Here is a 26,786-nt window from a genome sequence, read left to right as displayed (position 1 = left end):
TACCATGCTTCCCTATCAATTTCCAAGAGGAATTCAAATCCATATGCCCTAATCTCATCCTACACAACATAACTTCCTCCCTTCTGTTCCCATTATATGACACTCTCCCCCGTACAGATTTCCTTGTACTATAAAAATGCCTGCCCTTACTACTTTCATCCCATTGTCTCTGCCAGCAATCTAACCCATTTTTCAGAATCAATGTTTTCATTTCCTCTCTACCCAACTGCACCTGTATATCCACAATATTATTTTTCACTGCTTTTTCTGCTATTATATCTACTATATCATTTCCATTAACTCCTTTATGAGCTGGAATCCAACAGAACTGAATTTCAATACCATTTCTTTGTAAGCCCAACAACAGCAGCATTATTTCTACCCATAAATCCTCATGTTCTGACTTTCAAATCAAAATCTAATTTTATTTGTCACCAACACACATTTAGCACGTTATTGTGGATGTAGCGAAATGCTTTCCAGATCTTAAACGACACAAAACAGATGCAGAGTCCGAACATATTGCTATTCTTCCTGGTTGCACCCCTATCCATTGCAATCCAACAATTATCACCACCATTTCTGTTGAATCTACAGATAAATCATTTGTTAGCTTCTTGCATAGATTAACATCGAACTCAGGAATAAATGCACCTGCTCCTGTCTTCCCATTCATGGGATACTTTGAACCATCTGTATGCACTGCAAGACAATAATAAAACTGATTAGTAATATATTGATCCACTATTGTTGCTACATGATCTTGTTCACACCACAGGTTCTTTGATCAGGCTAAAATCGACATGTGGTCTTGTATAAAACCACAGTGACACATTTCCTATTGCCACAGCTGGCCCTATAACAAGCTCCCTGAGTCCATCTTTACAAACCCCTTTTCCAAATCTCTAGGTCAAAATCTCTCTCTTGATGTCTTTCGTATTACCAGCAGTCTTCCAATACTGTCAGTGTAGGATGATCTACCTTACTACCCTTCAGTCTTGCCCAGTACGCTTAACTCTAATTGATAGTGGCATTTCCCCAGTATCTACTTGTAAAGCCTCAACCGGTGTAGTTTTAAGGCACCATCGCACATCCTGAGTGCCCTAGATTGCCTATCTGCCCTCTCTGACATGCACTGTCAACTGTGTTACCTTATATAGACAGGTGTGTTTCTTTCTAAATCATGTCTGAACAATTGAATTGGCCACAGGGGGACTCCAATCAAGTTGTAGCAACAGTTCAAGGATGATCAAAGGAAATTGGATGCACCTGAGCTAAGGGGTGTGCATACGCCAATGAGATATTTCTGTAATTAATTTTCAATACATTTCTAAAAACATGTTTTCACTTCGTTATTATGGGGTATTGTGTGTAGATGGGTGAGAAAAAATGAATCAATTTTGTATACAGTCTGTAACACAAAATGTGGAATAAGTCCAGGAGTTTGAATACTTTCTGAAGGCACTGTATTTCATAGAAATAAAGCCAGTCAATTCAGAGAACTACATGTTTTAATGCACCTCTTGTATTGTCTGAAAGACCCTCCCTACACAGGAAACTACTGCCATGTTGTCAGGAGGATTTTCATCAGGTTGTCATTATGTTTTGTGCCTCTTGTGAATATTCTCGTACCTTCTAGGGGACTTCATCCATTTGAAGCATTTAGCAGCAATCAAATCCAAACAAATGTATTTTGTGACACGCTTTGTAGGCAACAGGTGTAGACTAACAGTGAAACATAATTGCACTGTCTTACAGTCAGTGGATTCAAAACAGGTAAAACAACCACATATTAACAGTCACTGCGAGTAAAAACTTTCCTCAATAAAGCGGCTGAGTGAAACATGTATCACAAACAAGGTCCACTGTCAGTATTTTCTACACTAAACTATTCTGTGCATTGTCATTATGTCTTGCCAAACTTCCAGTCTATGCAAAGCCTCTGCCAGCCATGGCAGTGACGCCTTCTCTTCCATGTGAAATCTCATGCCAGGTTGACTGGGTGCTAGTGCTGAAATACGTCACAAAGATGGCAATGATATGGTTTTTCCCATGTGGATCTTCATGTGTAGTTTCCAGTGATAATTTTGCTTTAAGCCTTGGCCACAATACTGCCCGTATATGGTTTCACCCCTGTATGAGTCCTCATGTGGACTGTCAGATCAGGGTTTCTTATGAAACATTTCCCACAAACAGGGCAGCAATGTGGTTTCTCCCCAGAGTGGCTCTTCATATGCACAGCCAGGTTTCCACTCTGACTGAATCCTTTGCCACAATCATGACAGCGAAACGGCTTCTCCCCTGTATGACTCCTCAAATGCCTTTTCAGGAAAGCATCCCAAGCAAAATATTTACCACAAACATGACAACACTTTGCTCCGATGTGAGTTTGTAGGTGATTTATCATACTTTCTGTGGACTGACAGAATTTCCCACACACACCACAAACATGTTCTTTATCCTGTGTGTGCGTTTGCACATGATTTAATAAAGAAGCCATGGAGTCAAATTGCTTTCCACATACCTTACAACTAGGAGCAGCATCCCAGCTTACACTGGGTCTCGAGTGTGATTTTAGATGGTTCAATTTCCTGTCCTTAACACTATGAGAACGCTGTCCTTTTACTGTCTTTGTTCTCTTTGATTTGAGTGGCTTTAACGTTAGACCTGACAGAGGTCCTCCACTCTCCATCCTGTCAATATGTCCTCTGTTTTCACTCTGAGCTGCAGAACACTCTCTATCTACTGCAGAAAAGGGCTGAGACTCTCTGGTTGGTTCTGATACACCATAGTCTTCTACATAAGGTTCTGTTTTGATCTGTTCAGTTGAGGTGCTGGGTAGAGAGTATCTCTCTTCATGTGAGAACTGAGTTGGGTCCTGATAATAGTCACTTGATACACAGCCGTAAGAATTGATAAACTCGTTGAAATTATTCTCGTCCTCCTGACTGGTCCTTGGTTCATCCTGCTCATCTTTCATCCGTGTGGGTTCTGGGTCCTTCTGCCCCAGACTGGGGTTCCACTCCTGCTGCTCAGGGGAAAACACCTCATCAGACACAGTGACAGTGAGCTGCTGGAGATCTGGAGAGGAGAGGGATGAAATAGAAAATTCAAGAGCTGACTTGACGTACCCAGCTAACAACAAAATGTTCCCACAACTTTATTTGAATATTTCCTTAAGCGTCTCATTCGGTCATTAACTAATGTTTTCTTAGGAATGTTCCTGGGATGTGCAAGGCATGTTTCCAAGAGACCATTCCCTTAATGTCAAGTAGAACATACCCAGAACATGGTTACATGTTCTCAGAACGTAATATATTAATGTTCTAGACATGTTTCATGAGAATGTTGCAAGAACATTTATGTCTCCAGTTTTCTGCTGGTTAGGAGAATATTCCATCAATGTCCCACCAAACATACACAGAACATGGTTGTCATGTTCTCAGAACATGAGATATTAATGTTCGAGGCATGTTTAATAGGAATGTTGCAAAGACATTTGTGTCCACAATATAAAATGTTTTACACATCACGACTTATTACTGTTGCCAAGCCAATTAAGGCCCTGATTGGTGAACCACTGATCCATTCACAACTCTTTGTCTGTTGGCAAGGTTAGGGATACTCATACACAGAGTGCTTTTAAAATACTGTGTTTTCATCTTCCATATTTGACATACATAATTACATTGTGCATGTTCAATTAATCAGTAATTATTATTCAACATGTCCACAACTGGGATTTGAACTCTCAACCCCTTAATTCATGGTACTCCAATCTTCCTGCTACACCATCATGTCTGTGTAAAGTAGGCTGTCAGTTAACGGATTATTCTCTTATTTCTTTTTTATTTTCTTATTCCAGCAATTTAAGGGCTTTCTCTATAGTTGCCTAATATTGATGGGTCATATTAACCTGTTTTAATGATACTTCTGAATCACTATGATCAATAAAATATTTTCTTGGGTGTACTTTTAACAGAGATTTACTTCAAACACTGGTGTGTTGTAACTGTTGCCAAATAATGACTAACATATTGCTAAGAATGTGAGAGTAGGTCGACTCTCCTGCGGGTCTCAAACCAAGGCCACTAGCACCAATGACGAACAACCTAATGACTGTCCCAATGAGGGTTATTTCTAGGGCAGGGCTCGCCAACCCTGTTCCTGGAGAGCTACCCTCCTGTAGGTTTTCATTCCAACCCCAGTTGCAACTAACCTGATTCAGTTTATCCACAAGCTAATTAGGATAATCCGGTGTGCTAGATTAGGGTTGGAGTGAAAACCTACAGGATGGTAGCTCTCTGGGAACAGAGTTGGATAGCCCTGCTCTGGCATGAGCTCATTGGGAAAGGGGGATACCTAGTCAGTTGTACAACTGAATGCCTTCAACTGAAATGTGTCTTCCGCATTTAACCCAACTCCTCTGAATCAGAGAGGTGCAGGGGGCTGCCTTAATTGACATCCACATCTTTGGCGCCCAGGGAACAGTGGGTTATGTGCATTGTTCAGGGGCAGAAAGACAGATTTTTACCTTGTCAGCTCAGGGATCCAGCAACCTTTTGGTTACTAGCCCAACACTCACCAATAGTTAGGCCCTGTGAAGAAGAAACCCTCCTCCCTAGACACTTGAGTAGACCTGAAACAACTTGATATGTGTAAGCAATGGGGTGAATGAACTTTGAAGTAACTCTCAGTTCTGTTAAAAGTACACTCAAGACAAACGTATTGATCCTAGTGATTGAGGAGTATCATTAAAACAGGTTAATATGCCGCACAAACATTAGATAATATAGAAAGCCCTTCAATTGTTGAAATAAGTCAATCAAATCAATGATGAGAGAATGGTCCAATTAACTGATAACTGACACAGACATGGTGGTGTAGCAGGAAGATCTGATTGCCATGAACCAATAGGTTGTGAGTTGAAATCCCAGGTGAGGACATGTTGCATAATAACTACTGTATAAATCAACATGCACAATGTAATCATGTATATGAAATGTGGTAGTTGAAAACAGTGTGTTAAAAGCACTGTGGGTGTGTGAGTAACCCTCATTTTGCCAACAGACAAAGAGCTGTGAGTGGATTACCAATCAGGGTCTTAATGGGCTTGGCAACGGTAACAAGGTGTAATGGTTTTTGGGGGGAGAACGTTTCTTTCGGGATAAATCAGGCGACATACTGACAACTGATACACAGAAATGTTATTGCAATGTTCCCATGAAAAGTGTCTAGAACATGAATATCTTACATTCTGAGAACTTGGCAACCATGTCCTGTGTATAATTCGTGGGACGTTGCTGGAATATTTTCCTAACCCTCTGAAAACCGGACATAAATAAATGTTTTTGCAACGTCCCATAAAGCGCGTCTAAAGCATTAATGTTATATATTCTGATAACATTGTAACCACGTTCTTGATAAGATCTGTGTGACATTAAAGGGAATGTTCCACCTTCAACACCAAAACATGCTAAACGGGTTCTCAGAATGTTTTTGCTAACAAAGATAGAATGTTTCCTTAACTAAAGGAAAACTGGACATTCAAACATGGGACGATTACGGGTAACAAAAAACAATTAAAAACTCAGCTCTAGAATTGTTAGCCGGGTAGTTAGTTGGGTTTAAGATTGAGTAACCTTCTTACAGATATTGGAACTATCTACACTTAACATTGTATTACATTGATAGCTTATCGTGTCTCATATTAAATGAATGTTGAAAATACAAACAAACCTTGTCTATGTAACTTGATATCTGGCTTAGTACGGATATCGAGCGTGAGCCGTAGACGACTGTTCTCTTCCCTTGTGCGAGAAACCTCTTCCTGGTACTCTGCTATCGTTTCTTCAACGACACCAAATATCTCCTCAGCTGCCGCTATCAATCTCTGGTTTAGAAACATTCTCAATAACTCTATTTTAGACATTTGTAGAGAAGGAACGTTGGCTAGATAACTACCAAGTCGAAAATATAAAGAGCGCTGAGGCGAAGCGAGAGGTTTCACTGTCCCCTAACTCTGTCCAAAACAAGCCCAATGCGTTTACATGGGTTTATTTTTTTTACCCAAGGTCGTCGCCTACCATCCCATTGTTATGGCGGAGACATGAGCATCTCGTCATTATATAGTCTTTGTGCGTGCACGACATAATACATTTTGCACTGTCGTCCCCTGCTGGAGCGGAAGGCGCAGGTCGTGAAGCTCCTGCAGTTTGCACCAGTCTATTCTGCCTTTGAGAAGAGGACACTGATTACTGAGCAAAATTAATGAATCTCTCGTCATTTATCAGATTGAATAAGTATATCCCAATTTATTGTTGGAGTTCCTCCAGTGTCTTTACATTTCTATTCTAATCCAGCAAATATACCTAAATGTAATAGACTGCAGAGCTGGTGGCACTGCTACAGCACTACTGGTGCAAATCTGAAGTTTAGAGCAATCATTGCCTCCCTAGATCACAAAAGTACACAAAAAATAGAATACACCATAATGCTATCACTAATCCAACATTCTCATGTCTGCAATTAATTAAAGAAAGAAGAGGGACATATTTCCTAGAAATAAAGAATGACAGTAGATTTCGGGAATGAGATGTTTTAATGCACTTCTTGTATTTTCTGAAAGACTCTCCCTACACAGGACGACTGTCATGTTGTCATGAGGTTTTTTGTCGGGTTGTCATTATGTTTTCTCCCTCTTGTGAATGTTCTTCTCGTATCTTCTAGGGGAGTTCATCCATTTTAAGCATTTAGCAGCAATCATTTCCTTATGTATGTTTTTCATAAAACAATTATATGGTTTCTCTCCTGTGTCAATTGGACTTCTTGCATTTACATTTTGCTAATTTAGTTGACACTCTTACCCAGAGTGACTTAGTCAGTGGATTCAAAACAGGTAAAACAACCACATATTAACAGTCACTGCGAGTAAAAACTTTCCTCAAAGCGGCTGAGTGAAACATGTATCACAAACAAGGTCCACTGTCAGTATTTTCTACACTAAACTATTCTGTGCATTGTCATTATGTCTTGCCAAACTTCCAGTCTATGCAAAGCCTCTGCCAGCCATGGCAGTGACGCCTTCTCTTCCATGTGAAATCTCATGCCAGGTTGACTGGGTGCTAGTGCTGAAATACGTCACAAAGATGGCAATGATATGGTTTTTCCCATGTGGATCTTCATGTGTAGTTTCCGGTGATAATTTTGCTTGAAGCATTGGCCACAATATTGGCACTTATATGGTTTCACCCCTGTATGAGTCCTCATGTGGACTGTCAGATCAGGGTTTCTTATGAAACATTTTCCGCATACACGACAGCAAAACGGCCTCTCCCCTGTGTGAATCTTCATGTGTGTGTTCATATAAGATTTACTGCTGAAACATTTCCCACAAACAGGGCAGCAATGCGGTTTCTCCCCAGAGTGGCTCTTCATATGCACAGCCAGGTTTCCACTCTGACTGAATCCTTTGCCACAAAACTGGCAGCGGTACGGTCTCTCCCCTGTATGAATCCTCTTGTGCGCTGTGAGATCTGGATTTTTTCTGAAACACTTGCCACAATCAGGACAGCGAAACGATTTCTCCCCTGGGTGAACCTTCATATGATCATTCAGCTCAGCACTCCCAGGGAAAAATGCACCACAAACATGACAAACTCTAGCTCCAACGTGGGTTTCTAGATGATCTAACATACTTTCTGTGGACTCTAAGTGTATTCCACAAACACCACATAGACATTCTTTGTCCTGTGCATGCTTTCTTGCATGATTCACTAAAGAAGCTAAGTAGGAGAAATACATTCCACAACATTTACAGTGGATATAGGCACTTTGTTTTCTTACTGTCTGTGATCTCTTTGAAGGTGATCTCTTTGATTTAAGTGGCTTTGAACCTGACAGAGGTCTACTCTCTACCCCTTTGACACATTTCATGTTTTTACTCTGAGCTGCAGAAGACTCTAGATTTTCTGCAAATAGGGGCTGAGACTCACGGGATGGTTCTGATACTCCATTGTCTTCTGCATCAAGTTCTGATTTGACCTGTATCATGTTCTGTTCAGTGGAGGTGCTGTGTAGAGAGTAGTTCCTCTGTGCAGTTGAGGTGCTGGGAAGACAGTACGTCTCTTCGTAGTCTTCACTTTGGGTTTCATAAAGAAGCGAGGACTGAGTCAGCGAGGACTGAGTCAGGTCCTGGTGGTTGTAGTCATATTTCAAAGATGACTCTAGTTCCTCCGGTTCCTCTTTTATCTGTATGTAATGTGGGTCTTCCTGCCCCAGACTGGGGCTCCACTCCTGCTCACAGTGTTGCTGCTCAGGGAGAACCTCCTTTTCAGATACAGGGTGAGTGGGCTGTTGGATGTCTGGAGGGAAGGATTGAGAATTAAATAAAACATCTAAAATGTTGACATGAATAGTATTCTAGTTAGACTGCTAGCTAGGTATTTAGATACTAACATAGCTAGCTAGCTACATTGTCATTGGTCGATAAATCATGACATTGATCAGTTGACATATGCAAAGACCGTTTAAAATATAACAGCTAGCATCCTCAGTCACACACCTATTCTGTGTAATAGTATATCTGGTTTAATAACGATATCCAGCATGCTACGCAGACGGCTGTTCTCTTCCTGGTACACTGCTATCGTTTCTTCAACGACGCCAAATATCTCCTCAGCTGCCATTGTCAATCTCTGGTTGAGAAACATTCTCAATAACTCTATTTTAGACATTTTTTAGAGGAGAAAAGTTGTGTCAGCTTGCTAGCGGACAATTACAGGAACATTTACAACAACATAGCGTTAACAAAGGAGGGCGTTCCTTTGAGCACGGCGGCAAACACATTTTGCACTATCGCCACCTGCTGGAACGGAATGCGACTCCGGTGCTTCAAATTGTCCTTTTTCTCGTCTAAAAAGCTTATTTGGGAAGGGAACGGGAAACAGTCAATCAGTTGCACGTGGTCAATTTCACGCCATATGTATTGAATTCAAAATAAAATAAATCGTGAACATGAAAAATAAAGTTGAGAATGTAAACATTATATTTTCGAGGACGGGTGAAATAATGGATAGAATTGTAAACAAAAATAAGACATCAAAAGCAAAACCCCAAAACGTGTAAGCAAATCATTTTAAAGCGAGTGCAAAACTCTATGACAAATGATGATAATATATATATATATATATATATATATATATATATATATATATATATATATATATATATATATATATATATATATATATATATTTGAAAACAAATGCGAAAATCGTTTTCTGTGAAACTTTCCCAGCAACCAATTATATTGAATTCATTTTGCCTACGCTCTTGCCTGCATGTACTACCTTTTGGTTACGCTACTCGTATCTTTGCTTTCGATGTCTGTTTCTTTGATTTCACTGCCAGTCTTTTCGATTGCGAGTTTTGGCATTACTTTCCGTGAAGGGCGGGGTTTAGAGGAGGCTAAAACAATGAGTTTCCATTGGTCCGCTAGTTTTGGAGTGACGGTTCGTCTTAACCCAATAAATAACATGTTAACGATTTATTTTATTTTGAACTCAATACATATGGCGTGAAACTGACCCTATACAGTGGCACATCTGAATGCATTGAACCGAAATGTGTCTTCCCCATTTAACCCAACTTCTGATTCAGAGAGGTGCGAGAGGCTGCCTTAATCGACATCTACGTCATCGGCACTTACGAAAAAAGATTGCAGTCAGAGTGCAGTACTGCGTCCAAAATAACAGCTTTTTTTACTGGCGAAATGTTGCAGTGTAATTGCAGTTAGAGTGCTGTATAACTACAGTTCAGTTATTCTGCATCCAAAATACCACAGTGAACTGCAGTTTCTGCAGTTTAAAAACAGCAATCATTTTTTGTAAGGGGGAGCAGTTGTTGGGGGTTAATTGCCTTGCTCAAGGGCAGAACAGCGGATTTTTCCACCTTGCCGGCTTGAGGATTCAAACCAACAACCTTTTGGGTACTGGACCAACCCGCTTAACAGCTAGGCTACCTTGATTTTTCAATCAATGACCTGTATAATGATTCTTATTTGAAAAGATCAGTGTTCGCCCTGGATAATGCATTATTCATTTTAAAAAAATGTACACCCTTATTCTCCCCAATTTCGTGATATCCAATTGCGATCCAATTACGATTTTGTCTCATCGCTGTAACTCCCCAACAGGCCCGGGAGAGGTGAAGGTCGAGTCATGCATCCTCCGAAACATGACCCGCCAAACTGTGCTTTTTAACACCCACCCGCTTAACCCGGAAGCCACCCGCACCAATGTGTCGGAGGAAACACTATTCAACTGACGACCGAAGTCAACCTACAGGCGCCCGGCCCGCCACAAGGAGTTGCTAGAGCGGGATGAGCCAAGTAAAGCCCCCCCGGCCAAACCCTCTCCCAACCCGGACGACACTGAGGAAATTGTGCGCCACCCTATGGGATTCCCGGTCGAACCCGGGTCTGTAGTGACGCCTCAAGCCCCTGGATACTGCTTTTATCAATCCTAACCATCTCAGGTCTATGATTACAGGAGGACACAATAGGCATATTCTTCATCACATCCTTATGGGCCTTGGCCACTCCAGAGCCATGTATTTAGAATATCTAAATACATGGCTCTGGTCACACTATAACCTTAAAGGCAGCATATACTAAAACAATATACTATACACTAATTGTTAACACTCACACTTTGTGTCCATCTCACCAGATTACACAGCTTCTCTCAGTTGTACCTGACTGAAGGCATCATTTCAGGTTCTGAGGGACAACTACGACACTGTCCTCACAGCCAAGAACCAGCTCCGGAGCCAAAATTATGCTTTGACTTCAACTCAAGCTGAGCTACAGAAAATGAACAGCTATGTGGCTGTGGTTAAGGACCAACTGGAGAGAGACTACATGTAACTTGTCGCAACCAAGGACCAGTCAGAGAGGCAACACAGAGATCTTGCTGCTTCTCATAACCAATTAGAAAGAGAGTATGAAGGCCTACTGACATCCAACAACCAATTGCAAAAAAACGACATAGACCTGACGGTATCTAAAAACCAACTACAGAGAGAGATAAAAGATCTCACATGAACCAGAGAACAGTCACAGAGAGAACACCTGAACATCAGTGCAGCTTAATGCCTCGGTCACACCGACAGCTTCATTGCATTTTGGTACACCAGAAGTACATTCATTTCCAATGGAATGCTGCATTTGCCTTCCAGCATTGCAGAGGCAGTTGCAGTGCGTTCTGTGTGGTGCATACGTTGGATTTATCAAACTGTATTCCTAGACTGCTCGACAGAAATGGTAGCAGAAGGTAAATGTTGAACTTTTGTTGCAAACATATCCAGATGATGCTGCGTACCATTTTGCGCAAAGACGCTGTTGGTGTGATCAAGACGTTATGACCAGTTGAGGTGAGAGCATGTGAGGGTCGCAGAGACTAGAAACCAACTTCAGTTAGATCTCATAAGTCTCTTTGAAACGGAGGGGATTTTGAACAGAGACTTTGTTGTCATGGCGAGGGATAGGAATTCCCTTCAGAAGATGCCTACAGAGCTGGTCAACTTCCTGCCTGTGGACCGACACTGTCCACTCAGAGACCAGATCACCCAAGGTCAGCAGTGTCTTGATTTATCTGTCCTTCTACATCTATATGCATGAATATGTTATTGTGTGTGTTTGTGAAATGTGCATGTATATGTTCTTGTGTGTGTATGCGTGTTTCTGTATGTTTGTGCATGTGTGTGTGCAATGTGCATGAATGTGTTCTTATGTGTGTGTGTGTGTGTTCGCGTGTTTGTGTACATTCGCCTCACACACCTTGTCTTAAGAGCTGGAAGATTTTGTCCTCCAGGTGTTACTTCTTCTCCACTGAGAGGAGGAGCTGGAGCAGCGATCGGGTCGACTGTGTTCAACAGGGCGGAGACCTGGTGGTCATTGACAGTCCAGAGGAACAGGTGAGAGACATTGTATTGGAGATGAGCAGAGGTGGGTTAGATCTATGGTGCAAGGTGGTTGGGCCCCAAGACAATCTTTACTCTGGTAATAATACAGGACATAATATGCATAGATTATGGCCATTGGATGTATAGAAAATCAATGTATCTCTGTGGACTCCCCCAGGTAGAAAGAGCCCAGTGTAGTGAATGTGAGGGGAGACAGTGTGTGCCTCCACCCTCAGAGAGACCAACCCTTCTCGGAGCTGGAGAAGAGACCTGCAGCATCATGTCCGGATGGATCTGTGAGAGCCCCGCGCTCATATAGTCAGCATTGCGATATAGACACACACATACACAGAGCACATTTATATGTAGCCTTAAAATCCTCCAATAAAATAGCATTAATACATGATCGGGCGTGATTTCTTGTGGCAATAGCATAGCGATGCTGGTCATAGTACAAGGTGAAAACAACATGTACATGAGAGGATATTTATTAGATATTCCGGGAAAAATTATCTGATAGGTCACTATACTGTTTTGAATCTGCAATACGGCCTCATTCACGTTGTTCATGTATAAAATGAGTAGGCCTGACTACAGCATTATCTTCGTCTCCTCGCCAACACGTCCTAAAAATGTAAGTGCAGTGATTGGTTACTGCTTGTTGTTCTACTGCCAGCTCTGCGTGCGAGACGAGGCGTATTCATTAGTTGATTCAGTTGCAAAACGTTTTGTCTGTTGATAAACGGTTTGCAACAAAAACGAGAGTTTCTATTGGACACATTTAGGCAGGTCCCTCCCCACTTCGTTCCGTTTCTGTTTCATTTTTTCTGTTTGCTTCAGTTTGGTTCCTAGAGTAAACTGTTTCCGTTTTGCAACAGACAAAACGTTTTAGAACCGAATGATTAATGAATACACCCCAGCTGTGTTGACAACACCGACCATCGTCGAACAACGAAGGCGAGTTTCACAAAATAACACATTATTTAGCTTTTTGCAACGATTAACAATACTATATTGACAATGAATTACCGCCTTTTTAGTCTTTACATGTATTTGAACGTCTTGATTCATCTTCATGGTATAGTCAGCTGTTGTTGTTGCTAGCTAGCGATAATTTCGTAGCTAACGTTAGCTAGCTAGCTACCCAAATGGTTCCTCCAGCTGGAACTAATTATGTTGATGTTTCCATCTAGCCTGCTATCAAATCGAGACAAATGTAGCAATGTATGAGGGACCATCTCTATTTTGGACCGTTTTGAAGGGCTGTCAATCTAAATGTAAAGTGCATTTTTCTTTCTCCCAGCAGTGGATCGTCTGTTACATAACGTCATTTGTTGCACTGTCAACACAGTTTGTACTTACAAGGTATGGTGGCTCGGCAAGATCTCGAGCTCTCCAACGTAGCCACAACGAAAACGAAGTAGCTTTGTATTTCACATCTCCACATCGCTTATTATTAGACAGCTGCTTGCGTTTTAAAGCCTGTAACAGTGCATGCCAATATCTTATGGTCCATTCGCGTTGTGGCTGCTGGCTGGCTTGTTATTTGATACCTGCTAAACCTAGCCAGTCCTGTTGTTTAGTTTGACATTTTGAGTCGTTACTTCATTGCTACCCACATTGTCTAATTCACTTTATTCTTATCACATAGAAACGTCTGGCCAAGGTGCATTGGGAAAGGATAGCTAGCTAGCTTGTTAACAATGGCAACCATGCGTCGTCCAAGGTACTCTCTCCGAGACTCTCTGTACTGGGATGAGACTGAGTGCCTGACGTACTATGGGATGCTCTCTCTACACGAGATGTTTGAAGTTGTCGGTTCTCAACTGACAGAGACAGACGTTGAGGTGCTGTCATTCCTCTTGGATGAGACCTATCCGGCTGGAGGGCACCCCTTGGACCCAGCTGGCTGGACCAGCGAGCCTGGTGAGGAAGACCCTGAGGCCAGTAAAGGAGTCTCTCCCAGCCCAGTGCTCCTGGAGGCCTGGCGGCGGTTACAGCCCAAGGGTCCTGCCTTGGCCTGCCCTACCGCTGCCCGCCACAAGCCCAAGAGTGGGCTAGAACTGCTGCTGGAGCTGGAGAGACGTGGGTACCTCAGTGAGGGTAACCTGGAGCCCCTGTTGCAGCTGCTGCGAGTCCTGACGCGACACGACCTCCTGCCTTTGGTGTCCCGCAAGAAAAGGAGGACAGGTAAGGGACTGTAACAGAGTGCTGTTCATAACTGGAAGCCAACATGCAGTAATAGAGATAATGTTGTCATAAATAAATACTGCACAGATACACACTGCATGTCCACTCGTGTATACTATCCAACCACACTGCTTTTGATAGAGGAGATCAGTCTCTCCTTGAATTACTTCTCCCAGCTGTGTGTTATCTGCCTGTCTGTCTGCACTCTGCTGTGTCAGTGTCTGACTTTAATCTGCCTCTCAGTATCACCAGAACGTTTCAGAGTGGACTACGGGACAGAGGACAGAAGACAGGTTTGCACATCTGGACTGACTGACCCCTGTGCACAGACAGAATCACATGACGAACACGCCACACAGCAATGGAGGGGGGGTAAGCTACACTCCGGCACAATCTGTGCATGCCTGAACTTGTCTCTAAGAAGTGTCTGTAACTGTGTCTCTAAGAAGTGTCTGTAACTGTTTCTGAAATTGTCTGGATTTGCACCAGTTAAGCATTGCTGGATTTGTGTCTGTCCAATAGGTGTTGACTCTGCCAGGCCAACGCCCGCCCCCCTACGGAAGAAGAGGGGTAAAGGCCGCCGCTGGACCAGCAAGCCCACCGCCCACAGGAGAAGAACGGGCATCCCCGAAACGCCTCCCCCACCTATACCTGAGAAAGTGACCTGCGGTAAGACCAGCCTCCATGCCATTCTCTTTCTCTCTAGTTTCCCTTCCATCTCTCTTTCTCTATTTTCTTTCCATCTCTATCTTTAACCCACTTGCTCATTCACCACACTCTCTCTTGGTTCCTCTCTTGCCATTATACATGTGTCTGAGTCTCTCTCTCTCTGGCTTACATCCATTTTCTATTTCACTTCTAATGAGAAGCTGTAAGCACCATCACCCCAACAGCCCTTAATAACAGTGATGATACTAAAAATCAGCCGAGCTTCTGCCATATCAGAATGTCCCAGTCACCACCTTGTCTCACCAGTAAGTTTGAACTTAAAAATGTCCATATCAAGCAACCTTAAATCCAGCCAGTGCCGTGTTCATGTCCTCACATAAGATAACGACTTCAGTTTGCTCCCTCTGCTCAGCTTATACCCTGACCATAAGCTGACCGTCCCACCCTTGCTGGTTTGAGAATGGTTTGCATGGGCCTCCTGGGAGATCAATACTACCCTGCAGGCATGTTGGACTGAGTGGGCTGTGCTGTAACAATACTGTGAGAGCAGAGCATGTGTGAATGAGTGACCGCTCATCAGTAAATACAACCCATACTGACTGGCTGTGTTTGACCTGGCTTAACCCCTCAACCTGGTCATCATATGCTCTCTGTGGTGGTAAAACTGTCTCACACTCAAACATTATCTATCACCAGGGTTTCAGACAGCGTTTTACACACTCCCAGGGTCTTTGATAGTGTGGCAGGGAGCACACAAACATCCTCACAATGGAGGGATTCTGTAGACGTCCACACAAGGATAGTCTGCTTGCACGGCCAAGCAGAAAACAACAACCTGAAACTGAATGAAATGAAATGGATCTGGTCTGTTGTTTCGTGATGACCGTAGCACAGAGGGGAATTGGGTTGGCTCGCCTACAACTCCCATCTATCAAATATACTAGTCCTATGTCAGCGATTGTCTTCACCATTACCCACTAGTGTCTCAAACTAAATAAGCATCCAGCCTTAATACTTGCCTTTTACCTATCCTGGCCATTCAGATAATGTGGAGGAAACAATGGAAGGAAGCCTCTTTAGGCTATTGAGATGCACCCTGAGAGGAATTCACACACCCAATGCACAGCCGTGTGAGTCAGGGTTTCTGTCTGAGCTCCACACAGCACAGCAGGTTTAGTGTAGTAGTGGGACATGGCATTTCAATGTGGCATTTAACCTTAAACTCACAAGCGTGTTACATTTCGGCATCAACCCACAAGCTCATTAAACAGAGCAAGTTACTCTGTTCTGTGCAGACCAAAATAATGTTAAGCTGCCTTGCTCTTTTGTGACAATACTTGTGGGAAAAATGTATGCTTTAGACCTACATACCATAGCTGCCACACAAGGTTGGAATGCTGCCTCGTAATAACTAGCCTGTGGTCCAGACTGAGGCCCAGGGGAAGGACAGTTAGAGTTTAGAAGACAGTAAACCACCTGTCTTTCACTTTATACGTCCGCTATACGCTTGTCAGCCGAGCTTGTCTTTCTTCTTCATATAGCATAACTACTAGCCTGGTCCCAGATCTGCTTGTGTGATCATGCCACTCCTTGTCACTCATTTTGCATGACAAGGAGTGGAATGATATCTCAAACAGACTGGTATCCAGGCTACATAACTACTGCTGGTGTTCCAAAAAGAGAGATTCCTACCCTTTCTCCATTTTTCTTTCCCTTCTCTCACTTTTCATCTCCCCCACATATCTCTCCCTCTCTCTCTTACCCAGTTTTTTTCAGCTCCTGTTCTTAAGAACCCTGCCTGGTAGGTCTCCTGTCCCTTATGTTGGTAGTACTGTCTGTCTTCTCCTATCCCTAACATAAAGTCTACAGAAAGTCCCGCTGAATTTCTGAATGTGTACTGAACATATAAGTTGAATTGATAGCCTCACACTTGCTGACATCTTCCCAGACCAGGGCCCGGTTTCTCAAAAGCATCTTAAAGCTAAGTTTGTTAGAACCTTCGTAGGAGCATTATTACATCTCAGAGCTGTTTCCCAAAACCATCTAACGCCTGTCTCAGAACACTCATAGAACAGCTAAGTGGGTCTTTATATGCTTTGTTTTTGCCCTCCCGCGTCACTTTATACACAGAAGAGCTCCGTTAAACTTAGAATCACATGGCTTATCCGCCTCTGTGACCATGATAACTTCAGAAAAAAGTTGACAGCAAATACAAGTTGGCAATGTCTTTGCAATTGATACAAACAAGCAGCGTATAAAAATATGCTTGAAATTAAAACAGATGTGCACATGAAAATATATATACAGTAGGCTAAATGGCTATTTCAATCATTTATTGAGTTCTATTTTGCTACTGTACTTGTAGGCTACAGTCTGTAATTTGTCTGTAATTATTTTATCCTGTGTAGCCTAATGCGTGGAACAATGTGCCATTTGGTGATTTAGTGCATTATTACAGGGTAAGGATTAGAATCAGACTCCTAAATATTGGAAGCCATAGGTGATAAGCTTCTAGGAGCTGATCTGTCTTCAGTATTGTGGAATAATTTGGATGTTAAGGTAAGATTTGAGTGGAGAAAGCTGATCTGAGAGCAGCGTTGCCTTTCTTTCAATACTATCAGTATCGACACAAGCCTCAACGACTCGCTTAGCGACCGTTCTCTCTGCATGGGGTTTTGGGAAACACATGTTACATCTTTGGCCGTTATAGGAAAGATGCATCGTTAAAACACTCGTAAACCTAAGTTCAGTCGCTATCGGGAAACTGGGCCCAGGTCAATAGGCCCTTAGCTCTTCCAGTTCTGTTGCTGTACCTAGTCTACCTGACAACCAACTAACCCCTCGTCCTGTGGCTATCCCAGACACAGCCACTCCCACAGCCTGACACTTACTGATGAGTGATACTGCTTATTTATCAACATGATCTGATTTTAACAACTTTTCGCAATCCATGAAGTCTCTTCTTCAGGGAGACAAATATGTTTATGATTTTACACTGGCTTCGTAGTGCTCAAACATAACACTGCAACCCTTTCAAATGTGCCGTTTTGTCCCCGTCGATCAGAACAGCCTTCTCTAAATCAGCTGCACTAAGTTTCCTGTGATCAAACCCAAAACAATCTACTGAAGGATACCTGCCCCTTGCCCTCTGCAGTAGCCTAGCCCTCACAGTCCCAGCCATGTACCATACACAGTGTTGTTGCTTTGCCTCTGAACATGCTGCTGTCTTGACTCCGCATTTGATCCCCACCAGGTTGACTCAGGATTGTGACTCAGATCGAGTAACCTAGAGAGCGGACCTAGAGAGCGGAGAGAAAGGCTGGACAAAAAAAAAAGTCTGGTCTGGCCTTTCACTCTGTCCGTATGATCTGCAGTGTGTGCTCACCTCAGTCGCTCGCTCTCTCGTCAGTCTGGCCCGATGCCCAAGGTAAAGAGGCCCTCCCCCTCAGAACGAGGGGGGGCTGCCACTATGCTCTGTGTTCAATGCCTGTGTATTATTCTAGCTATCCTGTTCCTCCTTACCCCATTCAGAAAAAACAGTATGCTCTCCACAAAGTGTTCTGGAATGTTCCATGATTTTTTTTTGTGTCTATTAATCTAAAGAGGGGTGTTGGCCTCAGTGTTTCACAGAACTGACCAAAGTGTCCTCGAAAATATGCGTAGAATATTCCAGAAGTTTCTTAGTCATCGTAATGCAACCTTGAACCTGACCCCTCTTCTGAATACCATGCTCTGACTCTCCAAATGACTCAAAGCTCAAACTGACTTGAATTTATTTTTCTTAAAGGGGTAGTTCACTTCAAAGCCAAAGTTTGTCAGATGTTTTCCTCAAAAGTGATAACTGAGTGCATATTCCACACTGTCTAGTCTAGTGTATATCCCACTACATGCATAATGAAAACATCTGATTAACTTTAGTTTTGGGGTGAACTACTCTTCTAAAGCAGCCATCAAAATGGAGCCTTTTAACTGAGTCCCAATGGTTCTTGTGGCATCAACTTCAGTAGATACCTCTGGTCAGTGATCACAAATACCTTTCTCAGAATTCAAACAACCCAACTGATTCTGGTTTACTAAAACAAAAAGAGACTAAACCCATTCTGGAATCTCAATTAAAAATGTCAAACTGGTCTCAGAGATCCATTGATCTCAGTCCTCTTGTCAGTCTGAACTCGAATTATATCCTTATATGAACATAAAATGGCCGCCGACAGCTTCTCTGGAACCTTTGCTCGAGCAGTTCTGAGGAAAATGACCCAACGGTGTTGTCTTAAGGGCTGTGTAACCGCATGCTGTATCTCATCTCTGACCCCTGAATTAGCTCCCAGTGTGGGGAGCAGAGATAGATGGGGCAGTCCAGTCCAATGCTGCCTCACAGCATTCAGACCAAACCCATTACTACCTCTATCTTACCAGTCAGTTTGTTTTCACATAATCAGTTCCTTTTCTCAGTTCAAGCGTTTAAGTTACAGTATTTCAGTTATTTGTGGTTACAATTTCTTATGCCAAACTGTAACCTACGATTAGAAGCGACGTAAAACTGTCCACGTAAGCCGTAATGTTATACAGGGGATTTGGAGGCATCAAAAACAATTCAAACTCCAAGTGATTGCCTTTGAACCAGTGTTAAGCTTGCCTGCTTGATCTTGAGAAACAACCAAATTGACAGATATCCAATCCAACTGTGCTTGTCTCTTTCTCTCTCTTTCTCTCCTTTCTCTATGTTCGCAGTTCAAAACAGACCGACTCGTGTGTCAGGAAAAAACATCCTCTCACACACACTGAGAGGGAGAGAACGAACACTAAACGCTCAAACCACACAAACCAAAAAAAGAAAGAGAGCTTTGGTCAAAGGGGAATAGAGAGAGGTCTATCTACCTGTCTCTCTCTACCCTGACCTCTCTCTCTCCCTCCCTCTCTTGGTCTGTCGTTCAGCAGAAAAACGGATCGATAGAGTTGAAGCTCTTCGCACCAAGTGACTCCTCGTAAATGGGTACTTTTCTGTGGGGTGAATGGAGAATCTAACCAACTCCTTGTTTTTAAAGGGAGAAAATGAAAGTTGTCCCTCCTAATGTTCTGTCTAAATGGATCTATCTGTCTCTGATGAAGCGTAAAGTACTCTGTAACCTTAACAAAATCACTATGTTCTCATTGTTTTTAAGGGCCTTCCTTTCCTGGTGCTCTCAGCAAGTCCATTTTTCACAAGTAGGTAGGAAGGAGCAGTCATTTAGAAGTACGGGGACATTGTGTAGTAGGTGTTGATGTCACAGTCCCCACACAGTATGTGATCCATGTCGCTAGACTTGTACATTGCAAAAGTGCACAATTGTTACAGTTTTACTCAGTTTATTATTTATCTGACATGTTTTACCATATCGACAATTGACAGGGGTATTATGCAGTCCTGGTAACTTTCAGATGTTATTAGTTTGAAGCTGACTTTCAGTATCAGCTTCCTCTCAGAGCAGTACTGTGCCTTATCAGCTGCACATCCTGTTTTAGCTGATTTGACACCTTGCTGGCAGGGAGAGATAAATGTATCCCCTAGAGCAGGGTTTCCCAAACTGGGTCCTGGGCCCCCCCCTGGGTGCACATTTAGGTTTCTGCCCTAGCACTACACAGCTCATTCAAATAATCAACTAATCATCAAGCTTTGATTATTTGTGTTAGCTGTATAGTGCTAGGGCAGAAACCTAAATGTGCACCCTTTAGGGTCCCCTGGATCGAGTTTGGAAACACTGCCTTAGGGACAAACCATGTATTTTCTGATGCGAAATGCCCCCAAATTTACAATTTAGACGAGAGGTATCTGTATTTCCTGAAATGGTCCCTGATTTTACATGCAGAAACATCTCCCCAGAGTAACAATGTGGAGATGTTGGTGAGACATTGGAGTAGTGATGAGGGAAGGCAACCCTTCAACTATTTTTCACAACATGTCAGATTATGGGGCTGTGTGCATTTAGTCTTATTTTCGGGACTGTATGCGTCTTACTGTTCTCTATCATTGACAAATGTCCTACGAGCTGCTGTATCAATAGAGACAGAAATGTTCCTTGTACCATAACTTTGCCTCCAGGAAGAAAGAAAACAATTCCAAACACCTTCTGTATCCAATTTTTTTTGTGTGCAAACTAACAGTTGAACTTCATGAAATATGATCATCATATTTGGCCTGATGGGATATAAGACATATTTTAGCGATTTGCAAATCTACTTGCAGTTGATCTTAAGATAGATTTTTGTTATACTGTGTTGTACATCAGAGCATGTTTTCAATGTTGGCAGTAAATGTAGGAGATCTGTCTAACCTGAGGATGTCTTTTTTTCTTTTACCTTTATTTAACTAGGCAAATCAGTTAAGAACAAATTCTTATTTTCAATGACGGCCCAGGAACAGTGGGTTAACTGCCTTGTTCAGGGGCAGAAGACAGATTTTTACCTTGTCAGCTCGGGGATTTAATCTTGCAACCTTTGGGTTACTAGTCCAACACTCTAACCACTAGGCTACCTGCCGTCTAACCTCCCTGATGGTCCAAGTAGTACGTGTTTGTATCGCCTCATTACAACCTTATAAAAGAAAGAAGGAACCAGTGTTTGGTTTTCTCTCTTACAAATGTTAAGAAATTCATAATCAATTCAACATTTGCATTTCTAATGTTGGCATTTTCCAAAGCTGCCCCCTCCAGAGTCTGTCCCCCATGGCCCTGAACAATAATGTGGATGGAGACAAAGAACTCAAATGAATCACATATTCTAAGGCACAGTCATGTCCCTGGTTCATTTGGTACAACATTCCAGTTTAAATTGTCTGGTTCTATTTCTTGTGTCCTCGTTAGAGGAAGCAACTATTTGTCAGTTTCTCCTTTACCCAAACCTGTCTCAGTGTCTTCAGAGACCAAGGTATGGGTAGGTACCCAGGTCCCTGTGTATGGTACTACACATAGCTTTCACTCTTATTCACATCCACAGGTGTTTTGAGATCGAAGACTGTGGTATAATTTTCAATGTGAGGTTTGTGAGTTTTTGGACCTCTGGTCCCCCCATCCTTTCCTTTCTGTCCTTTCCGTTCCATATTCCTTCTCGCTCTCTTTTTAAATCCAGTTCTACTCTTTATCGTTCCTCCATTTTCTGTTACATGAAGTTGGGGAGGGCAAGGTGGGTGGGGTAAATCCAGATACACAGTTTGACAAACTATCCTCCATGTTGGCAACAAACATTCTTTCACAAGAATATTCTAATTTGAATATTTTTTTTCTTGGAAAGTTTGGTGCTAACGTGTTGCCGTGAAACTAATGTATCTCAAACAAAGTTTGCCAATCTATGCACATCTCTGGTGGGGTGGGGTAGTGTGGGACTGGGAAGGTTTGGATTTTTTGTTGCAGCAAAGTCGGAAGGCCGCTGGTTCTGCTGGGCGCTTGGTGAATAATGGCAGTAGAGGACGATGAGACAGAGGTCTGCTTGCCTTTGCTCAGTACAGTATGTATCTCCTGACCCATCTCACTGTGCTGTTGCTGCATGACCGCTAATTCTCCTGTTTCTGAAACAGAACAAAAACACTGAAAGGTTGCTATCCATCCCAAGGGCTGTTTACAGTGTTAGAGTGACCTAACAAAATCCTACAACCCTCACAACAAGTAGCATTTTATTTATGCCTGTTTTGTGCCACCTATAACTCATTAATACTGTAAGTACAGTGTAACAAGCTTTGTAATTACATAGTTATAGATTACATAGTTATAGCTCTAGCTTTCAGTGTGTAGATTACAGTGCCTGTCTGAAATCTCCTGGGTGAATAATTTTACATTTACGTCATTTAGCAGACGCTCTTATCCAGAGCGACTTACAAATAATGATGGGGGTGGACTATTAGAACTGCACAGAGTGGTGTGGTAGTGGGCTTCCCTGATGAATATGCTTGTTATCCATCCTCTGATTTTACTCTAGTACTACAACAACAGCTCTTGGTAGTGGGCGTTGTGAAAAATAGATCTGGTTAGTCATACAGTAAATCCTCAGTGATGCTCTTCTTGACCCGACCAGGTCATATTTGTTCCCACTGTCAGGTTAGTGATGGTAGACGGCCTGGTTGGTATTACATTCACCTCTGTGCTCCACAGCTGTCTTCAGTTCTGCCTTGCCTCACCTGTATCACTCTTAAAGACAGACTTTTGTTATCAACTGTAGTTAATGATACAGCAGTGTCCTACACCAGTAAGTATTTCTATGTGGTATCCTACACTAATCACTAGTTTAATGTCAGATACAGTCCTGTTGAATGTAGTATGCTCTCCTTAAATATTCTTTACTTTGGCACTTGTTTATCAACCCTCCCATAGCCTGTTCTTGACAATTTTTCGGATAATATTCTGTGATTACGGCTTTATTTGTAAAGTTTTCTTATCATTTTCTTTTGTATTTTTGTCCCTCTCTCTCTTCCCTTTGTTCTGACTCAATGATCCCACCCTCCTCCTATTTGATTTTCACTCTCATGTGTACATGATATATCTCACCCCGCTCAATCTCCTGCTTCTACCATTTCCCTCTGTCCCTTTTTGATTGTTTCACCTCTTTGCACCCTAAAATCACCTCTCCTGTCCCTCCTCTACATCTACCCCTCCTCTTCTCTCCTCCCCTACACCTTCCCCTCCACCACCCTCCCTCTTCTACCCATTCCTCTGCTCTCTCTCTCTCTCTCTCTCTCCCCTTTCCTCCCTTCACTCTTCCCCTACCTCCCTCCATCTCCTCTCCTCACCCTCCCCCCTCCCTGCAGACATTCGTCTGCGTGTGCGAGCAGAATACTGGGAGCATGAGTCGGCTCTGCGCGGCGGCGTCTCATCGGACAAGCAGCAGCCCCTGGAGCGGCAGTTTGAGCTGTTCAGTCGTGCCACCTCCGTGCTGCGCGCCCGCGACCTGGGCTCCATCATATGCGACATCAAGTTCTCTGAGCTGGACAACCTGGAGGCCTTCTGGGGGGACTATCTGAGTGGAGCGCTGCTGGAGGCCCTGAAGGGGGTGTTCATCACAGACTCTCTGCGGAGGGCGGCGGGGAGAGAGGGGGTTCGCCTGCTGATCAGTGTGGACCAGGATGACTACGAGGAGGGTCGCAGACTGCTGCTGGACGCACAGGAACAACAGGCCGGCTGCTGGGGACAAGACAGGTGAGCCTCACTGCTCTCTCCATTCTGGTTCTGTTATACTGTGTTAGTAAGCTGGTTTCTTAAAGTACTTATCTGTTGTGTGGTATGTACTGGGGCCATGCTGACCGCTACAGGGGGTGGGGGTCATAGATGTGGACTTGACTGGTGGTCATGAATTGGAATGGCTATGTAATGCCACCAATAACCACTAGATGGCAAACTGCCCACAGGCATCAGAGCCATATACACTTCCTGGTCTCACCAGTCTCACGTTGTCATACTTCCTAGACCCAACCTGAGAAAGCTGGTTATGGACGTTCGGCTCTGACAGACAGACAGGCAGCTGTGTGAGGTTGTGTTAATAATTTTCGGCTCACGACAGTTCACACAACAGTTCTAGAATCCTCAGAGACGATGAATAATAGTTGTAATTCTAACCACCGTCCTCCACTATGTTCCCTCTGCAGGTCATGAGCCCAAGGATAGAGGAATGAAAAGGAGAATAAAATATGAAAAGGAACATTTTTATTTTTTCTTTCCTTTTTAAGTCTGTCATGCTGAGAATAGAGCATACAGCTACTCCTAGGTCAGGGGAATAGTCCCCAGGGAAAACAGCCAAACTTGGAGCGAAGGCAAACTGGACTAAAAGACTTGACACACTGTTCTGTTTGGAATTGATAACACAAGTTGCGCTGAGCCTAGATGCCCTCAGGGCACTGAGGAAGAGACTGCCTTTGTTACACACACCATACATACATACATACATACATACATACATACATACATACATACATACATACATACATACATACATACATACATACATACACACATACACACATACACACATACACAGAGACAAACTAAACTTCCACTGTATCTAACATACACACTCTGTAAAATCATCCACATGAACCATCAGCGCTGCCTGTAAGACTCATTGAAGCCAAGAGACATTTCTTGCTAACAGTGACAGCACAGATACCAACAGGACTGGGTGCTAATGTTGAACATCTCTGGTTATGTTTGAGGAGCGTGTGAGATGCCCTGCAAGGCAAACTTCACCCATCTAAATATTAGTTTGAGTTTCCATTGAAATGTATGATTTTGAAAAGATGAGCGAGACTGCAGCTCTCAGACACTGGGGGAGAGATGATGGGGAAATGACTAAAGCATGAGATTATGTTTAGACCTTTTGGGATAGAATTAGAAATAGATGGCGAAGGGAAGACTACCTGAGGACAGTGTAGTGGACAAATCGCTGGTTCTTCGAGAACCCCAGTCCACACACACACACACCATGATCACAAGCCACTGGTAGTCCCATCACTGTGTGCCATGCTAACCCAGGGCCTGATAGCTGTGGTCAGTGGCCATCTCATCTCAGATGCCAGGAGATGATAGGAGTGATTACCTCTCAACCTCAGCCAACCATGGAGAACTCATCACATCCCCACAAGTTGTTGAACAGCAGCTGGGATAACACACTAGGCTTTGCTCACCCCGGCAGGACAGTGCTTCAGTCAATAAAACTGATGTAGAGGAGATCAAAATCAGAAGGATACATCCTAGTTCCACTCAGCCCTGCCTTGTAGTCCCAACTAGAGTGGCTCACAGAGCGCTGTCTGTCTCTAGTCTAGTCACCCTGGTGGAACTAATGCCTGAACTCCTCTGAGTGGGATCAATAACCCACTCTGTCTCGCCACCACCACCATGGGAGGAGAAGGAGTAAGGGGAAAGAGAGGAGAGGTAGAAGGGGAAAGAGAGGAGAAGGGGAAAGAGGAAGAGGGAGAAAGATCCCCACCTCCATCCCGTCTTTCAGCTCCTGGACCTCCTGGACAGCCGCCTCATCCTCTGGAGGATAAGTCTCCTGATACAACCAGGCTGCCTGGTCTGCTACAGCCCTGTGCCTGGTTCACACGGCCCTGTGTCTGGTTCACACGGCCCTGTGCCTGGTTCACACGGCCCTGTGCCTGGTTCACACGGCCCTGTGTCTGGTTCACACGGCCCTGTGTCTGGTTCACACGGCCCTGTGTCTGGTTCACACGGCCCTGTGTCTGGTTCACACGGCCCTGTGTCTGGTTCACACGGCCCTGTGCCTGGTTCACACGGCCCTGTGCCTGGTTCACACGGCCCTGTGCCTGGTTCACACGGCCCTGTGCCTGGTTCACACGGCCCTGTGCCTGGTTCACACGGCCCTGTGCCTGGTTCACACGGCCCTGTGCCTGGTTCACACGGCCCTGTGCCTGGTTCACACGGCCCTATGGGACCAGGGATGGAGGACTAAGGAGGCACTCAGGAAAACCTTAGTGTTTTGGTATATGTATTCGTTAGTGTAGCTTTGTATTGTTCATAAGAGAAAATAACAAAAATACTGTGTGTTCTAGTTCATTAACTTAGGGTGAACTTTTGTTTAAGTAGCTGGATATTTTTATTTAGGCACTGCGAAGGTGCTGTATATTAGTTTAATATATCAGTGGAAAGTTGGAATTATTTCAAATAAAAATAAATGATTTATCAAAGGTTTCTTGTCTATGATGTAACCGTGCCTTCAGAACATATTCACGCCCCTTGACTTTTTCCATATTTTGTTGTTACAGCCTGAATTTTAAATGTATTAAATTGAGATGTCACTGGCCTACACACAATACCCCATAATGTCCAAGTGGGATAATGTTTTTACAAATGTATTAAAAATGAAAAGCTGAAATGTCTTGTCCATAAGTATTCAACCCCTTTATTATGGCAGACCTAAATAGGTTAAGGAATAAAATAATTAAAAAGAATAACGCAATAAATGTTTAACGTGACTTTTGAATGACG

The 26,786-nt window shown here is 43.2% G+C and overlaps 2 protein-coding genes across 6 annotated transcripts; one reads left to right on the top strand and one right to left on the bottom strand.

Annotated features, from left to right (window-relative positions):
- Positions 1-1,493: 1,493 nt before the first annotated feature.
- On the bottom strand, positions 1,494-6,100 carry LOC106597663 (uncharacterized). The gene is made up of 2 exons (XM_014188821.3): positions 5,740-6,100; positions 1,494-3,081 (listed from the first exon to the last, which is right to left on the bottom strand). Exons 1-2 carry the CDS (start codon positions 5,930-5,932, stop codon positions 2,093-2,095), a joined length of 1,182 nt encoding a protein of 393 aa, XP_014044296.2. The 5' UTR covers positions 5,933-6,100; the 3' UTR covers positions 1,494-2,092.
- A 5,300-nt stretch (positions 6,101-11,400) lies between these two features.
- LOC106605858 (DNA-binding death effector domain-containing protein 2) lies at positions 11,401-26,489 on the top strand. Of its 5 annotated transcripts, XM_014201835.3 has the most exons (10): positions 11,407-11,633; positions 11,874-11,976; positions 12,143-12,921; positions 13,271-13,329; positions 13,616-14,154; positions 14,398-14,526; positions 14,677-14,823; positions 23,597-23,984; positions 24,252-24,315; positions 24,431-26,489. In XM_014201835.3, the coding sequence occupies exons 5-9, from the start codon at positions 13,668-13,670 to the stop codon at positions 24,289-24,291; spliced, it is 1,191 nt and encodes a 396-aa protein (XP_014057310.1). In that variant the 5' UTR covers positions 11,407-11,633; positions 11,874-11,976; positions 12,143-12,921; positions 13,271-13,329; positions 13,616-13,667; the 3' UTR covers positions 24,292-24,315; positions 24,431-26,489. The 5 variants fall into 5 exon arrangements, with proteins under 5 accessions (XP_082831631.1, XP_014057310.1, XP_082831633.1 ...); XM_082975505.1 differs by having other exon boundaries at positions 11,401-11,633; positions 13,271-14,154; XM_082975507.1 differs by lacking the exon at positions 24,252-24,315 and having other exon boundaries at positions 11,429-11,633.
- Positions 26,490-26,786: the final 297 nt, after the last annotated feature.

The sequence above is a fragment of the Salmo salar genome, chromosome 05 (genome assembly GCF_965601325.2).
Source record: "Salmo salar chromosome 05, fSalSal1, whole genome shotgun sequence".
Classification (NCBI taxonomy): domain Eukaryota; kingdom Metazoa; phylum Chordata; class Actinopteri; order Salmoniformes; family Salmonidae; genus Salmo; species Salmo salar.
Note: the sequence above shows the minus strand (reverse complement) of the source record. Positions and strands in the feature narration are given on the sequence as shown.

What these genes read in the sequence shown, in the direction of transcription:
- LOC106597663 (XM_014188821.3), bottom strand. Translation starts at nt 5,932, where the DNA reads ATGTCTAAAATAGAGTTATTGAGAATGTTTCTAAACCAGAGATTGATA. An exon ending in TATCAAGTTACATAGACAAG is followed by an intron (nt 3,082 to 5,739) that starts GTTTGTTTGTAT and finishes TCTCCTCTCCAG; the next exon opens with ATCTCCAGCAGCTCACTGTC.
- LOC106605858 (XM_082975505.1), top strand. Translation starts at nt 13,668, where the DNA reads ATGGCAACCATGCGTCGTCCAAGGTACTCTCTCCGAGACTCTCTGTAC. An exon ending in CACACAGCAATGGAGGGGGG is followed by an intron (nt 14,527 to 14,676) that starts GTAAGCTACACT and finishes TCTGTCCAATAG; the next exon opens with GTGTTGACTCTGCCAGGCCA. An exon ending in GGCTGCTGGGGACAAGACAG is followed by an intron (nt 23,985 to 24,251) that starts GTGAGCCTCACT and finishes CATACTTCCTAG; the next exon opens with ACCCAACCTGAGAAAGCTGG.